The sequence below is a fragment of the Lasiosphaeria miniovina genome (assembly GCF_030549165.1).
Source record: "Lasiosphaeria miniovina strain SMH2392-1A chromosome Unknown B0T26scaffold_7, whole genome shotgun sequence".
NCBI lineage: Eukaryota > Fungi > Ascomycota > Sordariomycetes > Sordariales > Lasiosphaeriaceae > Lasiosphaeria > Lasiosphaeria miniovina.
Genome location: NW_026848226.1, coordinates 2380326 through 2406089, shown reverse-complemented (window position 1 = coordinate 2406089; position 25764 = coordinate 2380326). Strand labels below are relative to the sequence as shown.

General features: G+C 58.0%; 6 protein-coding genes across 6 annotated transcripts; 3 read left to right on the top strand and 3 right to left on the bottom strand.

The window, feature by feature from the left end:
• Positions 1–266: 266 nt before the first annotated feature.
• On the top strand, positions 267–7162 carry B0T26DRAFT_680261 (Mus7/MMS22 family-domain-containing protein; the record flags this gene model as incomplete). Its single annotated transcript, XM_060440473.1, has 4 exons — positions 267–5067; positions 5120–5304; positions 5362–5529; positions 5588–7162. 4 exons carry the CDS (start codon positions 267–269, stop codon positions 7160–7162), a joined length of 6729 nt encoding a protein of 2242 aa, XP_060291690.1.
• A 650-nt stretch (positions 7163–7812) lies between these two features.
• On the top strand, positions 7813–11109 carry B0T26DRAFT_656359 (uncharacterized protein; the record flags this gene model as incomplete). Its single annotated transcript, XM_060438703.1, has 2 exons — positions 7813–10803; positions 10855–11109. 2 exons carry the CDS (start codon positions 7813–7815, stop codon positions 11107–11109), a joined length of 3246 nt encoding a protein of 1081 aa, XP_060291689.1.
• Positions 11110–12464: 1355 nt separating this feature from the next.
• B0T26DRAFT_619423 (uncharacterized protein) lies at positions 12465–14489 on the bottom strand (the record flags this gene model as incomplete). The annotated part of the gene is made up of 1 exon (XM_060436043.1): positions 12465–14489. A coding segment is annotated over one exon (2025 nt), but the record flags the coding sequence as incomplete, so codon positions are not given.
• A 1759-nt stretch (positions 14490–16248) lies between these two features.
• Positions 16249–19779, top strand: B0T26DRAFT_461785 (thiamine diphosphate-binding protein). The gene is made up of 2 exons (XM_060435156.1): positions 16249–18942; positions 19010–19779. Exons 1-2 carry the CDS (start codon positions 16356–16358, stop codon positions 19549–19551), a joined length of 3129 nt encoding a protein of 1042 aa, XP_060291687.1. The 5' UTR covers positions 16249–16355; the 3' UTR covers positions 19552–19779.
• Positions 19780–20423: 644 nt separating this feature from the next.
• On the bottom strand, positions 20424–22303 carry B0T26DRAFT_743810 (WD repeat protein; the record flags this gene model as incomplete). Its single annotated transcript, XM_060444311.1, has 2 exons — positions 20424–21787; positions 22207–22303. 2 exons carry the CDS (start codon positions 22301–22303, stop codon positions 20424–20426), a joined length of 1461 nt encoding a protein of 486 aa, XP_060291686.1.
• Positions 22268–24535, bottom strand: B0T26DRAFT_806336 (P-loop containing nucleoside triphosphate hydrolase protein; the record flags this gene model as incomplete). The annotated part of the gene is made up of 3 exons (XM_060447187.1): positions 22268–23798; positions 23874–24095; positions 24162–24535. The coding sequence occupies 3 exons, from the start codon at positions 24533–24535 to the stop codon at positions 22658–22660; spliced, it is 1737 nt and encodes a 578-aa protein (XP_060291685.1). The 3' UTR covers positions 22268–22657.
• Between the last annotated feature and the right edge of the window lie 1229 nt (positions 24536–25764).

The window sequence follows — 25764 nt, the reverse complement described above, 5'->3', positions numbered from 1 at the left end:
CCGTACGGAGTTCGCGTACAGTGTAGGCCACAGTGATTACGCCTCCACAAGCTCGCCTCCCCCCGATTGGCACGGAGCGCTGCCGTGCAATTGACCCCACCATGCTAAAGCGTGCAGCTCAAGTCGCGTCACCCAGCAATTGTTCTTACGCGTCTGGAAGGCTTCGACAGCAAAAGCCACAGTGCGGTACTCCACCCCCCACCACAAAATGACCATTTGCTTGGACAACACAAGACAATGACCTTCGGATATGAACAGTCAATGTCATGAAGAACTGGAGGGAATTGGGAGAGGTTCCGGACTCGGATGACGACGCCTCCGACCAAGACTTTGACGACGAACCATTTGACGACAATGTCGACACATTACTTGACGAGGCCGTCGACGAGATCCTCGAGAAAAGTCTCCTTGGCAATGCTCCCGACAATGCCCCAGAAAATATCCTCGACAACGCCCTCGACAGTGTGGAACTGGAACTGCCAGTCGAGCAGCCTCGCGTACAGGCCGTCGACCACCTATCGTCGGCGGCAGTGCAGAAGGATTTCGACATCTGGAGTATCCCCAGCTCCTCTCCTCAGCAAACCTATCCGCTATATGGCCCCAGTAAGGGCAAGAAGATTACCCGACCAAAATCGAGGGAGCCCACCTTGTCTCCTCCTTTGTCCTCTCCTCCATCTGACGAAGACGACGGTGGTGACGACGGCAACATTAGCCCTTCCTCTGCCTCCAATGAACCGAGGGAAGAACCGCGAGCTGTACCAGACCAGTCTTCCCAGGCCCCGAGCGAGCATATATTCCACGAGGACGAGATATCAACGAGCTATGTTAGAGACCCGCCTAGCGTCTCTCGCGCGCCACCCCCAAGACCGCTGTCGATCTTCGATCTCTCTTCAAGTCCGCCATCTCGCACCTCTCCTAGACCCTCTCAAGCACTCCCCGGACCGCCCCGACACCGTGCGACCCCGGGAGACGACGAACAAGAGCTGTCGCGGCAGGTGGCTGTTCGGCTAGAGCGCTCTTTACGGCCCAGGAAACCCATTCAACAGCATCCTTACCTCCTCGAAAATGCGCAATACGCCAACTTCATGAAGTCCCATGGAGTGAAGCCCGTCAAAGTTGTTCTGCCAGCGCAAATGGACAAGCAGTCAGCTGCAGAGGAGGATTCTCAGGAGCAAGAGTTTGGTGCCGACGGCAGCCAAGATGCAAGCCGTGATGCTCCCCTCGAAGACACAGAAGAGAGCGCCCCTCTTTTGTTTGACAACGAGCCTGACGATCAGGACGAATTGGCCCTCTCTCCTCTGTCTGTATCACTTCCAAAAACCTCGCCCGGGGACCGTCTGCCACGGCCAAGCAGCCAAACGACCAATGGAAACCATACCGACATGACGAGCCTCTCGGGCGACGACGAGTTTCCTTCTCCGGATAGACTTCGCCTGGAATCCTCAACAAAAGGCCCAAACTACTTGAAGCGTCAGATGTCAAAGGTGCTGTCGTCACAGAAGAAAAGACAGAAGCGCTTGCCGGCTTCTTCCCAAGCTTTCTCGCCGCCTCCCGAGATTTGGAACTTGCCTTCGTCGCCTCCGCAACCACCAACACCCCAGTTGCAGCCGCAGGATCTGGGTAATGCGCCCGTATCTCCAACTCGGAGACGCCCAGAACCACATCGTGCCTCTTCCCCGAAGCCACTCTCCTTAGATGCTTCGCGTATCAACGGGGTTGATGAGTCGCCTATATCAATTGAAGACCGCGACGACAGCGAGTTGAGTGGCTCGGACTCGCCTTCCGCTAGCAGTTCTGAGAGCGGCTCAGAGGCCATACGCCAAAATAGGCACAGGATTCGCGGCGTCTTGCCAGCCTCATGGCTTCGACTGGATCAGCCCAAGCCCAAAGCTGTCAATCGGAAAGTGGGGAAGAGCCCCGAGCCATCTCCCATCAAGGGCTTCAGACGTGGTGTGGCGCTGCCGAGACAAAGTTCTTCTAGCCATCCTGCCGCCGCCTTCGAATTTGACGAGTCCGATGAGTCTGAGGGTAGACTAACGCAGACGCCCATCAGGGTTGCCAAGGTTGTCCGACCGACGCCGGAAGTAGTCAACCTCGGCGACGGCGATGGCGCCTCGGATATGGAGGACGATCATATTGACTGGATGCTTCCTGGAAGGAAGAGGAAGTCCGGATCGCTCAATCACTCGAGCAGATCTAAGAAGAGGAGGAGTAAAGCGGGGTCTTCATTTAGCCCTCGTCCAGTCCAAAGGCTCCGACAATCCAAAATTACTCAGATTCTTGGCAGATCAGACCATGGCACTCCCACTGCCGATTTGATAGAGAACCAGGCCCCATCTCAGCGCGGGAAACGAGACAGTTCTTCCTCCAAGCGCAAGAGGGGAGCGGTAACGCCCCCGCTTCTCAGTATTCTAGATGTCTTGGAACCTAGGGCCCCGAACTTTGTAAAAATTGCTGCCCGCGCCGTCAGGAAGAAGAAAAATTTAGGGAAGACCAGCCCCTCCAGGAAGGTCATCAGCCTGGCAAGCCGGAGAGACAACATCGATGCGCTCTCAGCTTTGCAGGACTGGAAGTCGGGCAAGACACGGCCGAGGGTTGCCGCTCCGTCATTACGCGAGCCGAAACCCCCGAGTACTACAGCGGCTCTGCAAGAAGTATCTGCAAACATAGCACCCAAGCCCTCACAGCCTCGACCGAGACATGCGTCATCCTTCCCGCAGAAGCTTGTTAGGCAGAGCAACCTTCGTGGTTTCGTCACGGCCACCGGCGAGAAGCCACCTACCACGCCCCAAACCCCTGTAGCGTCTAAGCCCGCAAGGCCGAGGAGACCGCTCGCACGCAGTGCAAGTTGGCGACCGGCACAGCTCGAGACAGGCGAGGGAGAGGGCTCGAGTAGGCGTCTTAGCTCCAAGAAACGCTCTTTGGATGCTATTTATAGAAAAAGCCGTCGATTTCTTGATGCCTCAACCGATAATGGTTCGGAATACTCAATTCATGAGGATATCCCGACGGCTCGAGAGCCTGTTCGTCAGCTCCCAAGCAATTCGGCAGGCACAAAGGCCTCGCCCAAGACAAGAAACGAAGCCGCGACAAATGTCAAGTCTCGGTTTCGGAAAAAGAGGCGCCCTCAGCATATCGACCTGGAGGCCCCGCAGTACAGCCGTGCAAACGACCCCCTACCGGCTGATATCGTCTCTCTTGTTGTCCAGGGGCCAGAAGATCGCTCCCGAGACAAACTTCAGGGACTCGGCCCATATGGGACGCATTATACTCAACACTTTGAGGTCTTTCCTCTTGACCCTGGCACTTTCTTTCACGAAGGCACCCTCATTGGCAGCGGGGCTATCCGGAAAGCAGTTGAAACGGGCCTGTCGGACAGAATTCGCCAGCAGAGGCTGACAACGTCTTTTGAGTTGGACGGGCAGACTCTGAGATGGGGCCCCTGGAACGACACGGTATCGTCTGAGCTTGGCATCCTCGTCGATTGGATAGCTGATAAGCTAAGTCCGGAAGCCGCTGCGTCTCCGGCTGTGGCTGGCGAACGAGTGACCGAAGCGGCCGACTTTGTCCTTGGATATATTTTGGATTCACTTAGTGTCCAGGATGATGCCGAGGAAAAGGCTGTTATATCTAGATGCCTGGAGGTTTTCTCGAGTTTTGCGAGCCGATTTGAATCGTCGGATTGGACAACAACATCAGAGCCGACCAAAAAGGCATATCTGGAAGTTACTGTCCGTTTCTCCGTGGCAATTCTCGCGGTGCGCTCATTGAGCCTGGCGTCGGGAAGTGTGCAGAACATCAAGGTTGAAGACCTTCTCAAGAGATGTGCGTCAATGATTTTGTCACGTCTCCTGGAATTCGGTGTCGAGGAGCTGCGAAAACTCTACGAGGACTTGCAGCACTTCTCTGCCAGAGAACGAGGTGTCCGCCGAGATAAAGTCCTCACAAACTGCTGGGTGACCTTGATGAGAGTCCTGGAAAGCGCCGTTATTCCGAGATGCTCCTTTTGGGACGTTACACACTCGGTCATGCTCAAACCAGGTGTTGCGTCGGGCGTAGACTCCCGAATTTTTGAGCAACTTTGGCAGAACATGTTTACTCTACTGCCTCTCTGTGAGATTGACAACTCGGGAATCCTGATTCCAGGATTGAGGAAAGCGGCCTCAATGGAAGGATGGGCGCTGCCTCAACAGCTCATACGGCGTGTTTTCCAGCTTTACAAATCAAATCCTCGGCAACCACCCAGCTTCAACGAATATTGTCGGGCTCTAGTGGCTCGCTGCCATTTTCTCGTCCAGCAATGGGGTTGGCGCAAATGTACCGGTATCATTGGGACCATATTTGATTTCTTTGGTTCTCAGAACCTTGCAAATTTCCGCAACGAGGAGGTGTACAGGTCGCCCCGTTTCCTCGAAGAGCTCAATGGTAGCCCATCCCTATCCATTGAGCTGGACGATCGCTGCTTTCATATATTCGTCAAGCTCTTGGGCCTGGTGATTCAGCGGCTCAAAGAGCTCGGCCGTTTCAATGACATCAAGAACCTAGTGGCGCGGACGCTGCCGAATCATAACCGGCAATATCTCAAAGAGGACATAATACATCAACACGACCTTGCAGCCCTAAGAAACCACCATGATCTCTTGTGCACACTGTTTTGGGCGGCCCCTCCTGATTTGCGGCCGGCGGTTCATCTGATAGAGGAGCTGGTCGTCCCAGGTACCGCGCACAAGGAAGCATGTCTGATCAATATCAGGGCTTGGAGCCAGCTTGCACGCTTCGTCATTTCCAACGACGAGAGCGGCGCCACCTTTAAGCCGTTTATTGCATGGCGCAACAACATTTTCAACCAGGTCCTGGACCAGTATCTATCGGCGGCCTCTGATATTGAGCAGCAATTCCGAGCTCTGTCTGGCGACATGCCGAGAGTCAGCACTCAGGTTAGGGATAATATGATTGCAAAGAATAAGGCAGCGGCTATGGATGTGCTTCATGTCTCGGTCAAGACATCTCTCGACGTGCTCCAGTGTGCCACATCTCTCGAGGCCATGGTGTATGGATTGAATAAGAGTGAGTCAAAAAGCTGCTCGTTGATGACAGGCCCTTTTCTAACCTGCTTTAGCCCAACTACAAAAAGTCTTCACAAGCCTCGACTTACACTCTTCCTGTTTTGACTGGGGAGTTTTGCGCGTGGCACTGAATACCGTCGAACACTACCTGGATCGGATTGACCAAGCATCCGAGGAGAACTACTCTAGTGAACTGGCTGACAATGTCGACTCTCGTCAAGTTGAGGACGCTGTACTCGTATGTTTTTCCGCGCTGAAAATTACCGTAGACTTATACTGAACATGCCTGGCTTAGCTGTTCCACGACCATCTAATCAAAGACTTCTTTTGGATGGGTCGGACAATCCTTGGGCTCGCACCAAAACCGAGCTCCAGTAAACAGAGCGAGCAGGCAGCCTGTACCGACAAGGTCGTCACTTTGGCTGCTAGGATTGCTGCTCGGTTTGTCAAGGACAGACTCATAGTACGTTTTGTCATGAGCCTCTTGTTGCGTGCATAAACACGGAAACTGACTTTATTAGCAACTCTCCCCATACTTCTCGTCGGGCAAGTATGGACTGTTCTCGGATTTGCCCAAAAACCTGAACACGCTAGAGAGGCGTTACCTTCCTCTGTTCCTTGCAGTTCTTGTCAAGAATGACGTATTTGATTTCAAGGACATTGGGACAAACATCCTAGGACTTTGGGTGCTATCGATTGTCAAACCAGCGCGGCTGTTGGGCTACGAGAACTACCTGGCAGAAGTGCTGAAGCGCCATAACCTACCATTTTTGGAGAATGCCACGGTTGGCGCCGAGATGACGCCAGACTACAGCTCGAACCGCGACCTGTTCGCCTGCGCAATCAACCACATGCGCAAATCGCTCCGCGAGGCCGGGTCAGCGCAATCCAAGCAACTCCGAGACGAGTTTGCCAAGACTCTCCAGCTGGCTATGCAGAGGATGAAAGAAGACTTGGGGCTTCTGAGGTCGGACTCGGCTGAACATGGGCTGTATATTGGCTTTGTGAGACGGTTGATCTCGCTGATCAAGTCTCACGGGGTTGGTATTTGCGTGGTCGATGCCTTCTTCACCCAGCCGAGCCTCGACTACTCCCCACCGATGCAGGATCCCCAGCTCCATACGGCCGGCATCATCGCGTACGGCGTCAGGCTGGGCGAGAAGGACGTGACTGCGGTTCCGCAGCTATTCCATTATCTGTACAACAACTTCAAGATTGCGCTCGGCAATGATAAGCTTGGCCAGGAGCGCGTCATCTTGGAGAGGGCAATGGGGGATCCTCATATCGTGACGTTCATGCTACAGTTCATGATACCGGCAATGATCCAGGCATCCTCCCAGATTAACGAAGCCTGGCTGCTCCTGGAGGTGTATGCGGGCGCTCTGGGGAATCTGCTCACCAGAGCCTGTGCCCCTAGAGAAGTCAGCGACGACGACATGGAACACGCCACGAATATCCTCACAACCATACTCGAATGGTTTGCGGGCGCGGCGAGGAGCAGTGATAGGAGCATTTCTCTGCAGCAGCTGCATGTCATGAACATTCTCGCAGCCGTGGCCAAAATGCTACAACCGAGCCTGAGGACATATCTCTTCTCGGAAGCCCAGACACAGGACTCTAGGCTAGAGAAGGCAGTAGACTCGCTCGCGGAGCTATTTGCGGAGGCTCGCAGTTACATAGGCTCGATTCTTGAGTCCGAATCGCCACATGACGGCACTACGCTACAAAGCCTGCGTGCCGCAGCGCTCTTGAGCGGCCTGTCGGCCGACAGTCCGCCGGGAGGGAGAAACGCGCGGGTGCAGGACTTTGCCAATACGATCGCGGTGGATGTTCGGAAAAACTGGATAGTGACTGAAAGCCGTGTGGTGCTGCAGATGGCGGGCAGAGCCGGGGTGGTCACGGCCACGCAGCAGCTGTCTGGTGGCCACTGGTCCGAGCAAGGGTCGTGGAACGTGAAGGAGCTCCTGCAGCGACTGTACAGCCAGGCTGGACAGTGGAAACTGGGGACGGAGCGGAGGATGAAGGAGACGCATGGACATTGGGGTGCTGCTTCTGGAGTAGCTGTGCGGAGGGTAGATGACGACCTCTTGTTCTAGACGAGACAAATTTAGGAGAATACAGGGAGCCCGGTTAGACAGACGGGGCTTATGGTTTTTTTTCAATATACGAGAGTTCAATCACAAAGCGATTCAAATCAAGGTCTCTGGACCAGCTCTGCGAGGTTACGTTTGTTTGTCAAGAACCATTTTCTCTGACATATTTAGTTGAATCAATATTATGAATCTAACTTTAAGTATACCTACGTATCTATTGGGACTAAAACAAAGTTCAATGAGACTTGCCGCAGGCTTAATGGTGACATGCGTCGCCACAACATGTGCGTAGTAGCACTGTCGGCCACACAGAATGACTGCCAGCCCGGGGCAGTAGTGCAGGGACCCCTGTTCCAAGTGATCGCGTCAACGTCCAACGGGGACTTGGCTTACGTAACACGCCGCTAAGCAATGAATCGCAGTGTCTCGGTCTCGGCTGGCGACGGCGAATTTTCTATAGCGAACCTTCCGTTCCTTACCCGGTTATTGTTAGCGCGGACGTTAACGACAACGGACCATTGACCGACGACCGCGCCGAGGAAGCTAGAAACATCGCCAAATCCCGGCCACGACACGGCGGACGAGGCAACCCCCGACCCAATTGGACGGTCCCACGGCCAGATAATTAATCACCTTACCTTCCATAGTGATTGATGTCTGCCACGGGGGCGCGAGCCCTGCTGTCGGCGCCATGTGCGGCTTGTGCTGCCTGCGCTTCGGCAACCCGCCAAGTCGCCATCCAGCGCGCTCTCCCTCTCTCTCTTAGTGCCCGAGCCCACGGTCACGGCCACCGTCCCTCGCCTCGTCTGCAAGCCGTGCGCAGCTTCCGCACATCGTCCCCCGCCCTGAGTCGCCCCGACGACGCCGAAGCTGCCGCCTCTGCCGCCTCTGCCGCCGCCGCCGCCGCCGAGAAGGCGCGGAACCCACCGCGCGACACGAAAGCTCGGCGAAACGTCGCTGCTGACCCTGTTGATTCCGACAATGGCACGGCCGACACCCCCCAAGCTGCTGCCGACACAGCTTCGCCAGCGCCCGAGCAGACCTATAAGGAGGCGACAGCGCAGAGGACGCCGGGCTATGGCTCCGCTCGTGCTCGTGCCGCTCGTGCCGGTGCCCGCGCCGAAGAGTTCTCCCCCGTCCAGCTGCCCCCGTGGTTCATGGACATGCACATCTCCCTGTACGAGCACCGCCCCATCGGCAGGCCCGCCACCGCCCTGGACCCCCTCAATGACGAGGCCCGGAAGAACGTGCTCCATGTCCTCCAGTCGCACTTTGACGACGCCGCTGTGGTCCCTGCCGATGTCGACACGTGGAAGTTCGAGTTCGACAGAATGATACCCCTAGTGACTGAAGAGGCTCTGGACTTGCCTGTTGCGAGATTTCGCGCAGTCCACCGCACGGCCCTGCTCCAGGTCCTGGCCCTTTTGCACCGCCCCGACGCCGACCCCGAGCATATCGAGGCTCTGCGTCGCCACTATGCCGACACCAACCACAGCATGCTGCGTCTGTCGTGGTGGGCCGACAAGTCGCTGTCTGCCGACGCCCAGCGCTGGCTTGCCAACCTCCGGCCTGACCCCGGCATTTTCCACGAGCCGGGCCTGTATGGAAGCCCCCTAGCGAGCCGGCCCGAACCCGAGTACTCAGTGTGCATGGAGCTTCTCGCTGCTGTACGTGCCCAGCTCGTGGCCGAATATCCCAGCACTAAGCCGAGGAACGTGCAGAGGCCAATCACTGTTCTCTCGGTGCTCAACCGCAAAGGCCGGAGCATCGCCTACTCGGTCATCGAGGACATCGCTACCGACTTGCAGGCCGACGTGGTGCGCCTCGACGCGGCCACCATTGCATCCATACTGGGGCACCATCTGGGCCAAAACTTGCATTCGAGCCGCGGCCCCGTCTCCATGCTTGGCTTCGCCGCCGCCGAGATGAACGGGAGACTGGCGTCGCGGTCCTCGCCCGAGTCAATGGAGCTGGGCATGATCACCGTCAACCTCCCGTCCAGGCTGCGGTCCTTCCTCTCGCCGAAAGGCAGCGGGCTGGGCTCATCCACCATGATGGACGATCGCTGGGATGATCTTAAGCTGAACCAGGCGCTAGAGTCGCTAGTTGCCGCCGCCGGTGCCAAGCGTGCCTCGGAAGTGGACTCGGGGTCTGGAACGGAGCGGCCCCTGATCATCCATGTGCACGACTATGTGGAGATGAGCGCTGCCAATGACAGCATCATAAACAAGCTGCGTTCCATAGCCGACCGCATGTGGCAGAAGGGGAGGAGGGTGGTCCTCATCGGGTCCTCGTCGACAGATATCGCCAAGTCGCCACAGCTGCGCGAACAGCTCATCGAGATGACCCGAGAAGGCACCCAGATCATCCCTTTCCATGCGGCCGAGTCATCCGAGTGGATGGAGGCCGGGGACAACTTTACCGAGAACACGGAAAACATCAAGAACATGCTGCAGGCCATACTCGGACCGTCGGTCGACGTCGACTTCGACACCGTCCCAGACAACTTTGCCCATCTCGACCACCTGCACGCCGCGAGGGAGCCCGTCCAGGACTGCCTCAAGTTGCTGCAAGAGCGGGTGTTTGACATTTCGTGGGTCTACCGCTTGGTGTCGCTCATGATTGGGAGCCGGTCACCGACCTTCACAAAGTTCAACCTCAGCCACCTGCGATATGCCATGGATTTCATGGCAGACAGGGACAAGCACTGGACAGATATCTCCCCCGGAGTCCGCGCTCCCTACTTTTCTCCGCTGACCCCGAAAAGATCGCAGAATTTCGGGTCCTCCAGCGCCGAAGAGTGGGCTGCGTCGATGGGTATGTCGGGCGGCCCGCCCTCGTCGACGTCTACTAAGGAGTACGACCAACACGAGAAGAAACTGCTTTCGGGGTTGATCAACGCAAAAGACATACATACCACCTTTGAAGACATCGTTGTCCCCAAGGAGACCAAGGAGTCTCTGATCGGGCTGACGTCGCTCTCGCTCGTCCGGCCCGACGCCTTCTCGTACGGAGTGCTCAAGACGGAGCGGATCCCGGGCTGCCTGCTGTACGGGCCCCCGGGCACGGGCAAGACGCTGCTGGCCAAGGCCGTGGCCAAGGAGAGCGGCGCCAACATGCTCGAGGTCAGCGCCGCCAGCATCAACGACATGTATCTGGGCCAGTCGGAGAAGAATGTGCGCGCGCTCTTCTCGCTGGCCCGCAAGATGGCGCCCATGGTCATTTTCCTCGACGAGGCCGACGCCCTGCTCGGCGCCCGCCACAACACGTTTGGCCGCACCGGCCACCGCGAGACCATAACGCAGTTCCTGCGCGAGTGGGACGGCCTCTCGGACATGCGCGCCTTCATCATGGTCGCCACCAACCGGCCCTTCGACCTCGACGAGGCCGTGCTCCGCCGCCTGCCCCGCAAGATCCTCGTCGACCTGCCGCTCGCGACGGAGCGCGCTGAGATCCTCCGCGTCATGCTGCGCGAGGAGCAGCTCGCGCCCGACGTCGACCTCGCCACGCTCGCCGCCGACGCGGACCTCTACTCGGGCTCCGACCTCAAGAACCTCTGCGTCTCGGCCGCCATGGAGGCGGTGCGCGAGGAGAACCGCGCGCGCGACGCCCACGACTGCGCCCAGGCCGAGGCTGCCGCCGCGGTGGAAGCCGAGATGGAGGGCGGCGGCGAAGAGGAAACCAGCAAACCCGAGGCGGAGCCGTTCGTGTTCCCGCCCAAGCGCATCCTCACGCGCGCGCACTTCGACAAGGGCCTGCGCGAGATCAGTGCCAGCATCAGCGAGGACATGGACAGCCTCAAGGCCATCCGCAAGTTCGACCAGCAGTACGGCGACGCCGGCCGCCGCCGCAAGACCCGCCGCGGCATGGGCTTCGAGGTCGTGCCCGACGCGCCCAAGGGCACCGACGAGGCCCGCGTCCGCCAGGTCGTCGCCGGTGTTGTTGTGTGATGTCATGTGTGATGTGTGCCGTAACAGGATCCTGTTTTGGATGTGGTGTTCAAAAAGTAATAAACCAAGACAAGAAAAAAAGAGAGGAGGGGTTGTGGATGTGTAATTGCAAGATGTTAGCGGAGTTGGGGGCGGTTTGTTGTTGTTTGCTGTTCGGTGGGCTGTACCAATATCAATATCAACACCAATAAGAAGCAGCAACAGCGTCGGAAAAGATAAAGACAAAAGGCAGGAGGCAGGAGACTGACTGACGGACCGACTGCCTTGCCTGTTTGTATTGCCTTGTTTAATTACCTCATGTCATTGCATCCACAGCTTTGGGGGTGGGCATTTGGTATAGATATGGGTATAGATAATATGTTTCCTTGCCTCTCTGTCTGTCTGTCTTTGTACATGTATATAAAAGTAATCGCGAACACGGTGCTGCACACTCCGGGAATGGCGCCCTACCTAGATACTCTTTTGACCGTGACGGAGATGCGCTAGAAAGGCCGCTATGATATAGGCATACCAATGGTACTTGTAAGAGACTTGTGCGCTGGGTGTTAAAAGCCGCCGAAAATGGCAGCATGCGCAGCCAAATTCGGCGGCTAGAACACCGCTTTCTCTGTTTGTGGAGTACTGTGTAAGGCAAAGGCGAAGTCAAGTGGATATAGTTAGTTACTTGGTAGCTGATCAAAGCTTGTAGAATTTGCTTTTTGCTTTTGTTGGCTTCTTCTCGGATCAAATGCAGGTCTTTTTGGAAACCAGCCCCCAACCCAAAAGTCTCAAACTTGCGAAATTTTCTGGTAGCCAGTGAGGAAGGGGGTTGGTTGTGATGCTAAAAGTAGAAAATAGAAAGAAAGAGAAGAGAGAGCGGAGAGGGGAAAAAGAAGTGTACTTGTCCTATATATGCTGCGTGGTCATGATAATAAAATATTGACAACGTAATTGCTTCAACGTACTTCACATATCGAACCCAATGTTGTATTTGTCCTTGTTTGTCTTACTTTGTTCTGTCTTGTTCAGTCCTGTCCTGTTGCTTTGAACGGCCGAACCATCCACAGAGGAAGCGTGGTTCACTTTTCCCCCTTTTTCTCCTCTCTCTTTATTTTCTCCCTTTCCCCCCCCCTATGTAGAGGGGAAAAAAAGAACCTTCTAGTACAGATACAGTTACATGCATGGAGGTAGGTATACAGAACTTTTGAAAGGAGCACAGCAGCAAACCTTCCCATTCATCGCAGCCTCCCAGGTCCTAGTAATATGCAGATCCCGCCTTCCCCCCGTTTCCCTTTTTAGTTATTGTTCTTTCAAACTTGCCCTTTCCTAGACATAACCAGGCTAGATCAGTGACTGCGGCCAGCTGCCGCCTTGGCCTTGTACAGGGCCTGGGCGGCGTGCAGGCCCGTGAGGGTGGCCTCGAAGAGGGCGAGCACGGCTTCTTTGCCGCCGCCGACAGGCACGTAGCGGAGCCGCTTGTTGGTCTTCTTGAAGTGCTCGCGGATCTGGGCCTTGCGCTTCTCGTTGAGCTGGTCGCGGATCTTCTCGGCCTCGGCGGCGAGGGCGTCGATGCGCTCGCGCGACTTGGCAAGGGCCTCGGCGTGGTGGGCGAGCTCGCGCGCGGTGCTGGTGCTGCCGCCGCCGGCAGGCGACATGAAGGCGTTCCAGAACTGGCGCAGGAACTCGGTGGTGGTGGCGTTGGTGATGGCGCAACGCAGCGCGATCTCCGAGGGTATGCCCATGGGCGACGACGCGGGGTCGCCGCCGCTGGTGTAGTTGGACTCGGCGCGCTTCTTGCGCATGCCGTCGAGGATCTGGTCCTGGGCGTCCTTGCGCGCGGCCCGCGACCCCACGTGCGCCATGCGCGTGCCCTCCTCCGCGTCGCTGTCGCTCTTATCGTCGACGCCGATGCTCAGGTGCAGGTCCAGCCGGCCGGCCCCGTCGTCGTCGAGCGTCTCCATGTCTGCCTGCACCCCGAACAGCACGTCGCCCGGCACTTGCTTCTCGTACAGCCTGGAGTCTTCCGACTGGTCCTCGGCGATGGTCTGCCGGTCCGAGAGGAACTTGCTCTGCTCTTTTACATTGAGTACGATGCGGTCGGCCTCGACGTCGCCCCGGAGGTCGCGAAGCGTCAGCTCTCCCAGCGTGTTGTCGACCGCGCCAACGGCACCGGCGCCGGCATTGGTATTGGCGCTTCCACCGTCACCATTGGCGGCGGCGGGCTCCGAGGCCGATTCGCCGTCTGTGGGGGCCACGTTGGCCATGATCTTCTCACTCAGGCTGTTGAGCGTCTTGACTATGGGCACGTTGTAGCGCGGGCGCATCTCGACGTCCTTGCGGTTGCCGCTGCGGGGCCCGCCGCCCTGGTTTTCCTCGTTGGCTTCCAGGTCGATCATGTGCGGCACGGGCTGGGACATGATACGGGTGGCAAAGGCCAGCGAGTTGTCGGCATCGTTGTAGCGGTCGAAGACAGCGTCGTCGTGGTCGAGGTCGGTAACACGCTCTCCGCGCAGCTTCTTGCACAGCTTGCTGTTGAAGAAGCGGCTCCAAAAGTCCGTCTCGGACAGCTTGGGCGTGTTCTCATTGTAGATGCGCTGCACGAGCGGGTGCTGCTGCAGGATCATCTGGGCCTGCTCGGGCTTCATGTTGAGCCGTAGCTCGCCGTTCTCGACGCGCGGCTTGACTGTCGCCAGGATGTTGTAGGCGCCCTTCTTCTGGTTCAGCTCGATGGCGTGGGCGCGCAGCAGGCCGACGCGGCTCGACCAGAACTGGGCGTTGAAGGCCCCGTCGGAGAGCGAGTCGGGCTTGGTGGTACGCGCATCGGCGTACATCTGGCTCAGCTCGGCATCCTGCTTCATGAGCGACTGCTGCATCTGCGTGTTGGTCTTGAGGGACTCGTCATCAAACCAACGCACGACAGGGGGGCGCTGCTTTGCGTTGGCGGCGTTGGCGGCGTTGGCGAAGGAGACGGAAGCCGAAGCGCCATTGCTGCCGGCAACGGCGGACGAGGCCGCTCCGGGTCCCGCTGCCGGGCCGGCGCCGGGGGTCGCAGGACCAACAGCAGCGCCGGGCTGGTTGGCCTTGATGAACTCGGAGAGCAAATCCTTGAGGGCATTGGCCTCGTTTCTGGCTTCGGTGGGCGAGGTGAAGGTGAAGGCGTAGGGTATGGGTTCACCGTCAGGGGTCCGGGGCTTCTCAAAGACCTTGAGGATAACCTTGGGAGCTGAGTCGGGAGTGCGCTGCAGATTCCTGAGCCGGCTGACGGCGAGGGAGACGACGGGCGGGCCGGTGCCGGGAAGCGGGGACCATATCAGGGCACTCTGGTCGGGTGTGAGGGTGACGATGCCGTCCTTTTTCTTGTACGAGGCGAGGCCGCGCGGGATGGCCGTAGCCGGGGCCATGGCGGCGGCGGCGGTCCGGCAGGCTCACTGTTGCACAATAGCGGCGGGAAGAGGCTCAGTCGACGCCGACCGTCGGCGACGCGAGGCTCGGGTCAGGTCAGCCCGTGTGGCCCAGGGCATGCGGCGTAGCTCCAGCTCACGCCCTTGCGACGTGGTTCTGTGTGTGTTTCTGGTATTATCCCGTATGCGGTGGTATCAGTTAGGTACGGAGTATGTTGGCATCAACTAGCTACGGCGATGCGATGCGAAGCGAATGAAACGAAGCAGCAGCTATTATTCCGTTTCCGTATTCTTCCCGCTGTATTCTGCATTCCACGCTCCCCGTAATATTCTGCTGCCCCAGATCCAGCTCTCAGTTGGCCTGCCTGCCTGCCTGCATGCCGGTCCAGGCCAGTCCTAGGAGACGGGGACAACCAAGGTTGGCGGTTGTGGATGTCGATGCCCAAAACGCTAGCTGGGATCGGGTTGTTCACCAAAGGTGAAGATGGAGAATGTAGTCCGGATGTCACGGTCGCGATGACTGCGGCGGAGGCTAAGGAAGGCTAGGCTGAGTTTTACGCACCCGTCGGTAGACTTTCAAACCCTCGGTCAGTAGGGCAGGGCAGGGCAGGTGCAGGTACTGTACTGTGCGAGACAAGTGCAGCCCGCTGAATGGCAGCTGCCGTGTTTCGGGGCACCGACTTTACCGACTTTAGGTCGTCACAACCTGGAAGTGGAAGCAGGCATTTTAACGAGTGAGTTCCATGTATGAGGGACATGGGCCGCTCTTTCCTTTCAATTTGACGGACTCCTCGGTAAAGTACGGGGCACGGGTACGGCCTGAGGAGCACAGTACTAACGGCCTGATGAATCAAAGGGATTGAATTGACCAAAGCGGCGGTGTCCCGCGCGAAATTCACTGTGTCCAACAATTCCGATTAAACTCGAAGTTTGGACCAGAAACCTTTCTCAAACCGTTGAAGCGCATCCATATTCCGACACAGAGCCTAACATCTTGCGTCTTTCGGGAAACTTGCTTAGTAACTTAGCTTACTAGATAATATCCCTATGTGCTATACGTGTGTACCCCAAGTATGGAGTGTTTTGTCCAACAATAATTTGGTTAAACACGTGATTTATCCATCAACAAGTCACTCTCACCCTAATGAAGCGCTGAGTGGCCATCGCCATTTGCTCCGTGGTCAAGAGACGTGCTATTCCTTCCGTATTTCATACTAAAAACCTTGCTGTTAGGTAATGGCGGTGCCTGTTTGGTCGATTATAAGTTTGAATTAGAAATGGAATGATGGATGAGGACGGACTGGTCACTGGACGGCACGCTTGTCGCAGAAACTGTCCAACAGTGGCTGGGCCGCCTGATGGCAACACTAACAGCGACTGCCCGGCCAAGCCACTACAGCGGGTCCGAGTTCCCCAAATATCGGGCTCCTGGTTGGCTATGAGCCACACGGGCCTGTCTGCAGCGGCCACCCTGGCCGTCTTTGGAGAATTTGCCGTCATCGTGCTCCGTGGTCTCTCTCCGGTAGGCCTGTTCTGTGACTGGCGAAATGCATGCGAGCTTTTAGCCTTCTTTTTCTTGGATCCGACCCGACACAAATGTCCTCAACCTCGCCTCTTGTCCCCTAGCGACGACACCGATTCCCACGATTGAACGTGCCAGACTTACTCCGCCGCTCCTTTGTATTGTGCTCTTGTCTATACAACACAATTGAGCGCTGACGGGTAACGGCTGTCTCGTTCTCGATCTCGCCACCTTATTTTTCCAGCCTGACCTGACTCGACCCTGTCCCGGCTGGGGCTGGACTGTATTTTATTTCCTCGTCGCACTCCGTTGGAACCCGCCTGGTTCCCGGCTTTTCAGGCGAGATGCTGCGCAGCTCCATTCGGGCGCTGCACGGCGCGGCTGTGTCGTCGTCGCCACGATGCTTCTCGACAGCCTCCGTGTCAGCGAGAGCCGCCTTCAAGCTGACGGCCTCGCGCCGCCCGCTGGCCGTGGCCGCCCAGAAACGCTTCGAGAGCGCCACGTCCAACCCGCCCAACCCCAACGACAACTTCCTCTCGGGTAGCTCGGCCAGCTACGTCGACGAGATGTACCTGCAGTGGAAGCACGACCCCAAGAGCGTCCACGTCTCGTGGCAGGTCTACTTCCGGAACATGGAGAGCGGCGACATGCCCATCTCCCAGGCCTTCACGCCGCCCCCGTCGCTGGTGCCCGGCTCGTCCGTCGTGCCCGGTCTGGCAGGCGGCGCTGGTGTCGGCATCGGCGAAGGCTCTGACGTCACCAACCACCTCAAGGTCCAGCTGCTCGTGCGCGCATACCAGGCCCGTGGCCACAACAGGGCAAAGATCGACCCCCTGGGCATCCGCGAGTCCTCAAAGGGCTTCGGCAACATCAAGCCGAAAGAGCTGTCGCTAGACTACTACCAGTTCACCGAGAAGGACATGGACACGGAGTACACACTAGGCCCCGGCATCCTGCCGCGCTTCAAGAAGGACGGCCGCGAGAAGATGACGCTGCGCGAGATTGTCGCCGCCTGCGAGAACATCTACTGCGGCGACTACGGTGTCGAGTTCATCCACATCCCCGACAGGGAAAAGTGCGACTGGCTGCGCGAGCGCCTCGAGGTGCCTCAGCCCTTCAAATACTCGATCGACGAGAAGCGGAGGATTCTCGACCGCCTCATCTGGAGCTCCAGTTTCGAGTCGTTCCTGTCCACAAAGTACCCCAACGACAAGCGCTTCGGCCTCGAGGGCTGCGAGACCCTGGTGCCCGGCATGAAGGCTCTCATCGACCGCAGCGTCGACTATGGCGTCAAGGATATTGTCATTGGCATGCCTCATCGCGGCCGTCTCAACGTCCTGAGCAACGTCGTCCGCAAGCCCAACGAGTCCATCTTCAGCGAGTTTGCCGGCACCACTGGCGCCGAGGACGAGGGTTCAGGCGACGTCAAGTACCATCTGGGCATGAACTTTGAGCGTCCCACGCCCTCTGGAAAGCGCGTGCAGCTGTCCCTCGTCGCCAACCCGTCGCATCTCGAGGCCGAGGATCCCGTCGTGCTCGGCAAGGTCCGCGCCATCCAGCACTACAATAACGACGAGCAGACGCACCGCAGTGCCATGGCCGTCCTGCTCCACGGCGATGCCGCCTTTGCTGCCCAGGGTGTCGTGTACGAATGTCTCGGCTTCCACTCTCTGCCGGCCTTCTCGACCGGCGGCACCATTCACTTGGTCGTGAACAACCAGATCGGCTTCACCACAGACCCCCGCTTCGCCCGCTCGACTGCCTACTGCACGGATATTGCCAAGGCCATCGATGCCCCCGTCTTCCACGTCAACGCTGACAACGTCGAGGCCGTTAACTTCGTCTGCCAGTTGGCTGCCGATTGGCGCGCGGAATTCAAGCAGGACGTCATCATCGATTTGGTCTGCTACCGCAAGCACGGCCACAACGAGACTGACCAGCCGTCCTTCACACAGCCGCTGATGTACAAGCGCATCCAGTCGCACGAGCCGCAGATCAACATCTACGTCGACCAGCTCCTCAAGGAGGGCACCTTCACCAAGGAGGACATCGAGGAGCACAAGCAGTGGGTGTGGGGCATGCTGGAGGAGAGCTTCTCCAAATCCAAGGACTATCAGCCTACATCTAAGGAATGGACGACTAGCGCTTGGAACGGATTCAAGTCCCCCAAGGAGCTGGCCACCGAAGTCCTGCCCCACAACCCTACCGGCGTGGACCAGAAGACACTCGAGCACATTGGCGAGGTCATCGGCACTGCCCCCGAGGGCTTCAACGTCCACCGCAACCTGAAGCGCATTCTCGCCAACCGCACCAAGTCGGTTGTCGAGGGCAAGAGCATCGACTGGTCGACGGCCGAGGCGTTGGCGTTCGGCACCCTCGTGACCGAGGGCCGCCACGTCCGCATCTCCGGCCAGGACGTCGAGCGCGGTACCTTCTCGCAGCGCCACGCCGTCTTCCACGACCAGGAGACCGAAGACACATACACGCCTCTTCAGAACATCAGCAAGGACCAGGGCAAGTTCGTCATCTCCAACTCGTCGCTCAGCGAGTTTGGCGCTCTCGGATTCGAGTACGGCTACTCTCTTACGGACCCCAACGGCTTCATCATGTGGGAGGCTCAGTTTGGCGACTTTGCCAACAACGCCCAGTGCATCATCGATCAGTTCATCGCGTCTGGTGAGGTGAAGTGGATGCAGCGCACTGGCCTCGTCATGTCTCTGCCCCACGGATACGACGGCCAGGGCCCTGAGCACTCTTCCGGTCGTCTCGAGCGATTCCTCCAGCTCTGCAACGAGGATCCTCGCGTGTTCCCCTCGCCCGAGAAGCTCAACCGCCAGCACCAGGACTCCAACATGCAGATTGCCTACATGACCACCCCGGCCAATCTGTTCCACATTCTCCGCCGCCAAATGAACCGGCAGTTCCGCAAGCGTGAGCCCCGTCTATTTATACCCTTTCCGTTGACTAGTTTTTACTGACAAGGCTTTTCTTTACGCAGCTCTCATTCTCTTCTTCTCTAAGTCGCTGCTGCGCCACCCCATTGCCCGCTCAGACATTGAGGACTTTGTTGGCGACTCGCAGTTCCAGTGGATCATTACTGACCCGGCCCACAAGACGGGCGAACTCAAGGCGCCCGAGGAGATTGATCGCGTCATTCTCTGCACCGGTCAGGTTTATGCCGCGCTGGTCAAGTACCGCGCCGACAACAAGATCGACAACGTCGCCTTGACCCGCATCGAGCAGCTGAACCCCTTCCCATGGGAGCAGCTGCGCGAGAACCTCGACATGTACCCCAACGCCAAGACCATTGTATGGGCGCAGGAAGAGCCCCTGAACGCGGGCGCGTGGAGCTTCACGCAGCCTCGCATCGAGACGCTGCTCAACCACACGGAGCACCATGACCGCAAGCACGTCATGTATGCCGGCCGCAGCCCCAGCGCTTCGGTTGCTACGGGCGCCAAGTCCTCGCACACCAAGGAGGAGCAGGAGCTGCTGCGGAAGGCGTTCACCGTCACTCAGGAGAAGTTGAAGGGGGAGTAGAGTACTGTAGCAAAAGGTGGAGTAAGGCACATTCAGCATGGTTGCGGTTCTTTTTTTGATTTTGAGCACAATAGACAACAACGACAAACGGCAAAATAACATGGGTAGGAACCAAATCAAACTCTTTCCTTTTTTTCTTTTTGCCCTGGACCGCTTGGAGAGCATTATTTCTATCTTTCCATGGGCGTGTTGCTAGGAAATAATGAAGGGCACTCGATCTGCTCGCCGCGAGGTCGAGTGAAGGTTCTTTCTCGTGTAATATACTTGTGGCGGCAACGGCTAGATTAGTGGGCTGCTGCCAGTGTAACCTTGCATTTGTGTAACAAGAAAGAGAGGGATAAGAGGGAGGGGGGATGATGATATTTGTTTTGGTACATAATTTCACCCACGTTTTTTATTAGACCAAATCACCACAGTCGGGATCACTGTGTTTTCATCTTTATAGAGAAGTTGCTATGTGCCACGAGGCAGGTAGGAAGATAGCCGAAGGCCGTTTTGGAAGTCGCCATCCCGGGTTTTGTGCTGTATCAACGCATCTTGGGAGCGAAGGTCGTGACAGGCAGACAAACAAACATCCGAGCATCATCATGACTGTCTGTTCTGGACCCTGGCTACGTCGCCGCTACTATTCCATTCATGTACAGGGTGCTCCAAGTTGCGCGGCTCTGACTGACTTTCTCTCCTAGACGTGCTGAGGGGGAGCTAACTGCTTTCTTGTTTTGTTGCCAGCGAAGCGTTATTGTTATATATAATATCTATATATTTATTTATTCACATGCGCAGAGTGACAAGGGCGTTTTCAGCCTTGCATATAGGAGGTTTGTTGTTTGTGTTCATGTTTCTGTTTATCATTTATCTCACCTTATACTATACTACACTGCCCTGACCTGCCACGGCCGCACCACGCCGTCGTCGCCCGTCGTCACCAGCATCTCCTCCTCGCCCTTGTGGTCCGTCCCCGGATCGAAGCGCTTGCACCACGTGACGTGGTTGACCTCGTAGCCGCCGTGGCCGTCGGTTACCGTGGCCAGCAGCCGCCAGCCGTTTGCTGCATCTGCTGCTGCTGCCGCGGTGGCATCTGCTCCGTCTGTCGTTTGTGGTGCTGTCTGCTTGGCGGCGGCGGGATCCTCGCCGTAGACGGCAATGACGCCGTCGCTGCCGGTGCTGGCAACCATGCCCGTAGCGGCGCTCCACGTCACCGAGTAAATGTCGCGCGTGTGCGCCTGGGGCAGCACCGCCGTGCAGTCCCACTCCTCGCGCAGGGACCGACGCATGGTGTTGGGGAGACCGCCGAACCCGGACTGGAACATGGGGTGGCTGCTGGCGTTCTCGCCATCTGCTTTCTCGCCATCGGCCTCGCCCTGCCGCAGCGTCCATATGCGGATCCGCGCGTCGGCCGAGAAGGTGAGCAGCCGCGGGAACCTGCCGCCGGGGCGCGGCTTTTGCTCCCACTCGAGACCCCACACGGTGCCGTCGTGGCCCTCGAGCACGGCGACGCACACCCACTCGCCGTCGGCGTCCTCGCGCCAGATGCGCACAGTGTCGTCGTAGCTCGCGCTGGCCAGCACGTCGGCGCTGTAAGTGCCGCTGCCAGTACTCCGCCGCCCGGGCACGTCAGGACACCACGCCACGGCCTTGACGTCGCCGTCGTGCTCGCTCAGTACCGCCACCGTCTCCCACTCGTCTTCACCGTCGTCGCCGTCCCCGCCCGCGCCCGCGCTCACGTCCTCCCAGATCCACACCGACTTGTCCCGGCTGCACGTCGCCAGGTACTGCCCCGACGGCGAGAACGCCACGCCCTTGACTTCGCTGTCGTGGCCCTCGAGCACGAGATTGAAGATCCACTCATCCTCCTCTTCCTCTTCCTCTTCGTCTGAACCACCACTCCCCGACCGCTTAGCCACAGCCTTGACCTCCGTCTCCAGCCTGCCCCCACCCCCGCCACTATTGACGGCAGCAGCGGGATTCCAGCTCCACAGACCGGCAGTGGCATCAAAACTCCCGGTAACAAGGCGCGGCGGCGCGGTCTCGCGGCCGGGCTGCCAGGCGGCGGAGCGCACGGAGCGCGCGTGGCCGCCCGTCAGCGCGCTGTGCTTGGCGAACGTGGCCAGCGAGAAGACGGTGGCGGCCTTGTCGTGCGTCGTAGCCAGCAGCGGCAGCGTCGGGTGCGGCACCGACGTCCACGCGCGGTCGCCCAGGTCGAGCTTGAAGGGCGGCAGCGCGTCGATGCGGATTGCTGCCGCTGCCGTGGGTATGGTGGTTGTGGTGGGGGCTGTTGTGGACGAGGTCGTGGTGGTGGTTGTGGTGGTGGTAGTTGTTGTTGCGGGTGTGGGAGGAGGGTGAGGAAGGCTGTCCCCGGGGAGGGAAGGGGGCGTGGGCGCGGCCATGATACGTGGCCGGCGCGTGAGTTGAGTATCAAGGCGCCGTCGTCGTTTTTGTCTCTCAGATATGACACAGATAATGGGCAGGCAGGTAGGCGAGGTACGTAGCCGAGTTGCAGGTCCGATAGTACTGTGGTATATGGGCTGAGAACCGTTAGGAAAGAACCGAAGTCAACGGCAAGCGTCTCGACGGAAGAGCAAAACCCGTTCAGAAACACAATGCAACCAAAGCCGCAAGACCAACTGTGCAACGAATCAATAATTTGCAGTCTACAGCTGGCCGTGGACACTGTGGAGGGAGGTTGACTCGGTGTTTGATAACTGAGGATTAACGTATGGAAAACCACTGCCCCTCCTTTTTTCCCCTCCATCTTACAAAAAGTTTGGAGAAAGCAATCAGTGAAGCTCCGATGCCGCCCACCCCACCAACGGCCCCAATGATGCAATCAAAGACTTGCTAGGACAGGACCAAGAGGAAAAGGGGCATGTTAAGCACCAAGCCAAAGATATTCCGTGTTCAAAAATTCAAGCCCGTTCTGTTGAATACCTTAGGTACCATGTAAATGTAAAATGCAGTACTCTCCGAAAAAGCCCGCCCAATTCCTATCTTCTTGTCCTTATCCATGTCCCGCCTGTGTTCCAAACCCTACTTACAAAACGCCTGTGTCGTCCGTCTGTCATCCGTATGCCATAGTAGCCAACGCTCAAAAAAACACCATTCAACTTCATGCGCCGCTCTGGCCGGCCTCGCGGAACTGCTCAAACGTGGCATCCGGCTCGGCAGACTCGGCCGGCCTCTCGTCCTCGTCGCGCATGACCCGTTCCAGCTCCAAGCGGCCGTCCTTGCCCCAGTACCTAGCCTTCTCCGTGCCGCCCACGCAGCCCTCGGTGATCAGCACGTAGGGCGTCGGGGCGTCGAACATTGGCTCGGCCAGGACGCGCTCCATCTCCATCTTCAGGCCGCGCGCGCCCGTCTCGTTCTTGGCCGCCCGCTCAGCGATGGCGAGGAGCGCCCGCCGCGTGAAGAACAGCCGGCTCGGATACGTCTCGAACAACGCCACGTACTGCGCCACTAGGCAGTTGACGGGCTCTGTCAAGATGCGGTACAGCTCGTCGAGCGACAGCGGCGTGAGCGCGCAGATGTTGTGCATCCGCCCGATGAGTTCCGGTATGAAGCCAAAGGCCTGGAGATCCGCAGGCGTCGTCAGGTCGAGCGGAGTGAACCCCCCGCCCCACGCTGGCGCAGCTACGCTCTCCGACGGCACTGCTGGCTGGTGGGGGAGGTGGTTGTACATGGCGCGTGGGAGAATATCCTCGCCGGCGCCCGGGAGGGATGAATTCCGCAGGCTGCGGATTTCAGACCCAAAGCCCATCGACCGCTTGGAAACTCGTCTAAGAACTGTCTTGTCAAGTCCCACAAAGGCGCCGCAGAAGACGAATAGGATGTTGGTGGTGTCGATGATGAACTGTTCGACCTTGCCGGATGCCGGGGCAGATGATGGCGGGACCGACGAGGATGGTTGCGACGGCGACGATGACCCGTAGCTGTTAGATGGTGCGGCCGTCGAGCGCGAGGAGCGGTGATCCTTGACATTGACTGTGATCTTTGTCCCTTCTACAAGCTTCAGCAAAGCCTGCTGGACACCTTCGCCTCCCACGTCTCTCCCATTGATCGTCTCTCGCCTTGCGATCTTGTCGAACTCGTCCAGCACCACGATCCCGTGCTCGGTGGCTTCGACGTCGTAGTTGGCCTCAATCAGTAGGCGCTCTATGCACGCCTCAACGTCCTGTCCAATATACCCCGCCTGTGTAAAAGCATTGCAGTCACTTATGGCGAACGGCACGTTGAGCTTCTTGCTCAGTGTTCTGCAAGAATAAACGTCAGCACGGCCACCGGCGCACGGCCCGGATTCGGGGCGAGAGGGGTAGAACTCAACCTACTCAAGGATATATGTTTTTCCCACGCCCGTTGGCCCGAGCAGGAGAAGATTGCTCTTGTCTATTTTGACGTGGGGTGGCGCATCGAAGACGTCGGGGATATGGAAAGGGTCCGCTGAACTGTCCGGTGGCTCTTCCGGGAGCTGGTATGACCCTCGGGAAAAGTCGTTGTGCCTCGCGCGTTCTTCGTCCTGCTGGTAACGCTCCTCGGCCTGGCGCCGAGATCTGGAGACAGGGGCAGATTAGAACGGCACTTGCACTCAAGTGTAAACACAGTCTAGGCAGACGTACTGTCTCTGAAGCTTCTCTCGTAAGCGCTGGTCCTCAGTGTCGTGGTGCTGGCGGCGGCGGAGCGACTGGTAGTGGTTGAATATCACGGAACATATTGTTTTCTTGGCCCGCTCCTGGCCGACCACGTAGTCGTCGACTCGGCGCTTCAGATCGCGGGGGTAGAACTGGGGAACGCCAAAGGCGGCCTTGTCGAAGATGGGGCCACGGCTTGCGTCCTGCGTCGGGTCGTAGCTGCTCGTGAAGCCGGTATTCGAGTAGGGCACGCGGCGGGCGTTGAGGGCAATAAAGGTCGAGAAGGCCGGGTTCCGCAGCCGGATTCGCGGCGGCAGCGCTGACGCACACGACGGGACGCGCCGTCGGGCGAGGGCCGACATGTTCTCGGGAAACGGCCAATATGAGGTGTGACTGCACTGTGATGCGCCCAACCGCACTCATGCCATGCTCGGTTTCTATTAGTTCTGCACAGCTCTGCAAGTTGAGCCTGCCAACTTCAAACTCGGGCAGGGTTCGGGTTCAGCGGCGAAGCTTCATGATGGATTGGTGTCAGGATCCTGTAGGAGGCAGAGGAGAATGCCGAATGCCTGAACATCGCACGCCCTCTGAAAGGAATCGCGAGAGTTCGACACCGCCGCCATGAGTGCGGGGGATGTGCAGTCGAGATGCTGGTAGCTGGATGTATACAGCGCTGCTCCTCCTATGAACCGCTACATCAGGGTACATCTTCCATCCACATCCGGAAGCCCTCTCCCTCCGATCCACTTTCAGCTTTCGGCACCTGCTGCAGCTGCCTAGCCCATGGCGCCAACTGCGAGGCACCTCGCGCACTTACACGCCTAAATACTCCGTATCTAAGCGTATCTTTTATCTTTAGATACTTTGCGAAATACAGAGCTTGCCAAAAGATAAAAAGACGCTGAACTTTTTGAACGAGGCCGACCTTCGGATGTGAGCTATGTACGGGGTACCTCACGAGAGCTCCACGGCCAAATCAAACGGCCAGCCCAAAGCAGGGAAACATGAGCTTCCCACCCACCGCCCTCGGGCCTTCTAGCCGCCTGCGTTACCCGACGGCTGTTAGCCAAAGAAAGCAGGAGTGATGCGCCACCTGGCACCGGGTACGGAGGGCCTCGACTCTCGCAATTGCCCCTTCACGGCGTAATCTCACCTCGAAAGTCGCCGCCGCGCAACAGGGAGGGGGCTGGCGCATTAGTGTTGGGTCTGCCAACAGGCGGCGGCGCAACAGTGGAGGCCGTGCAGGGGTGTCCAACGGGCGTTGAGCAGCAACCGAGCCTGGGATTTCTCGTTGAATTGAGTTGGGTGGCAGAGCAATGATGTAATCTAGCATTTACACGAACAGTGTCGCCTCACCTCACCTTAGTCACTCTCCCTGAAGCTCCCCCAAGCTCTCCCAAGCTCCCCCAAGCTCACCATCACACCACTAAATCCCAAATCGAGATACTTGGTCGGGTGCTTCTGCCAATACAAACCACAACGCTCCTTGTCCACTGTGCTCTTCTTCTCTGACGATAGTAATCAATTGCTTTCCCTGTGTTTGTTCCCGAGGATTAGTGCACGTCGTCCACGACTTAGTGCCCCAAAACTA

Coding starts and splice junctions, on each gene's coding strand:
- B0T26DRAFT_461785 (XM_060435156.1), top strand. CDS start 16,356: ATGCTGCGCAGCTCCATTCGGGCGCTGCACGGCGCGGCTGTGTCGTCG. Junction 18,943..19,009: donor GAACCGGCAGTTCCGCAAGC/GTGAGCCCCGTC, acceptor TTCTTTACGCAG/CTCTCATTCTCTTCTTCTCT.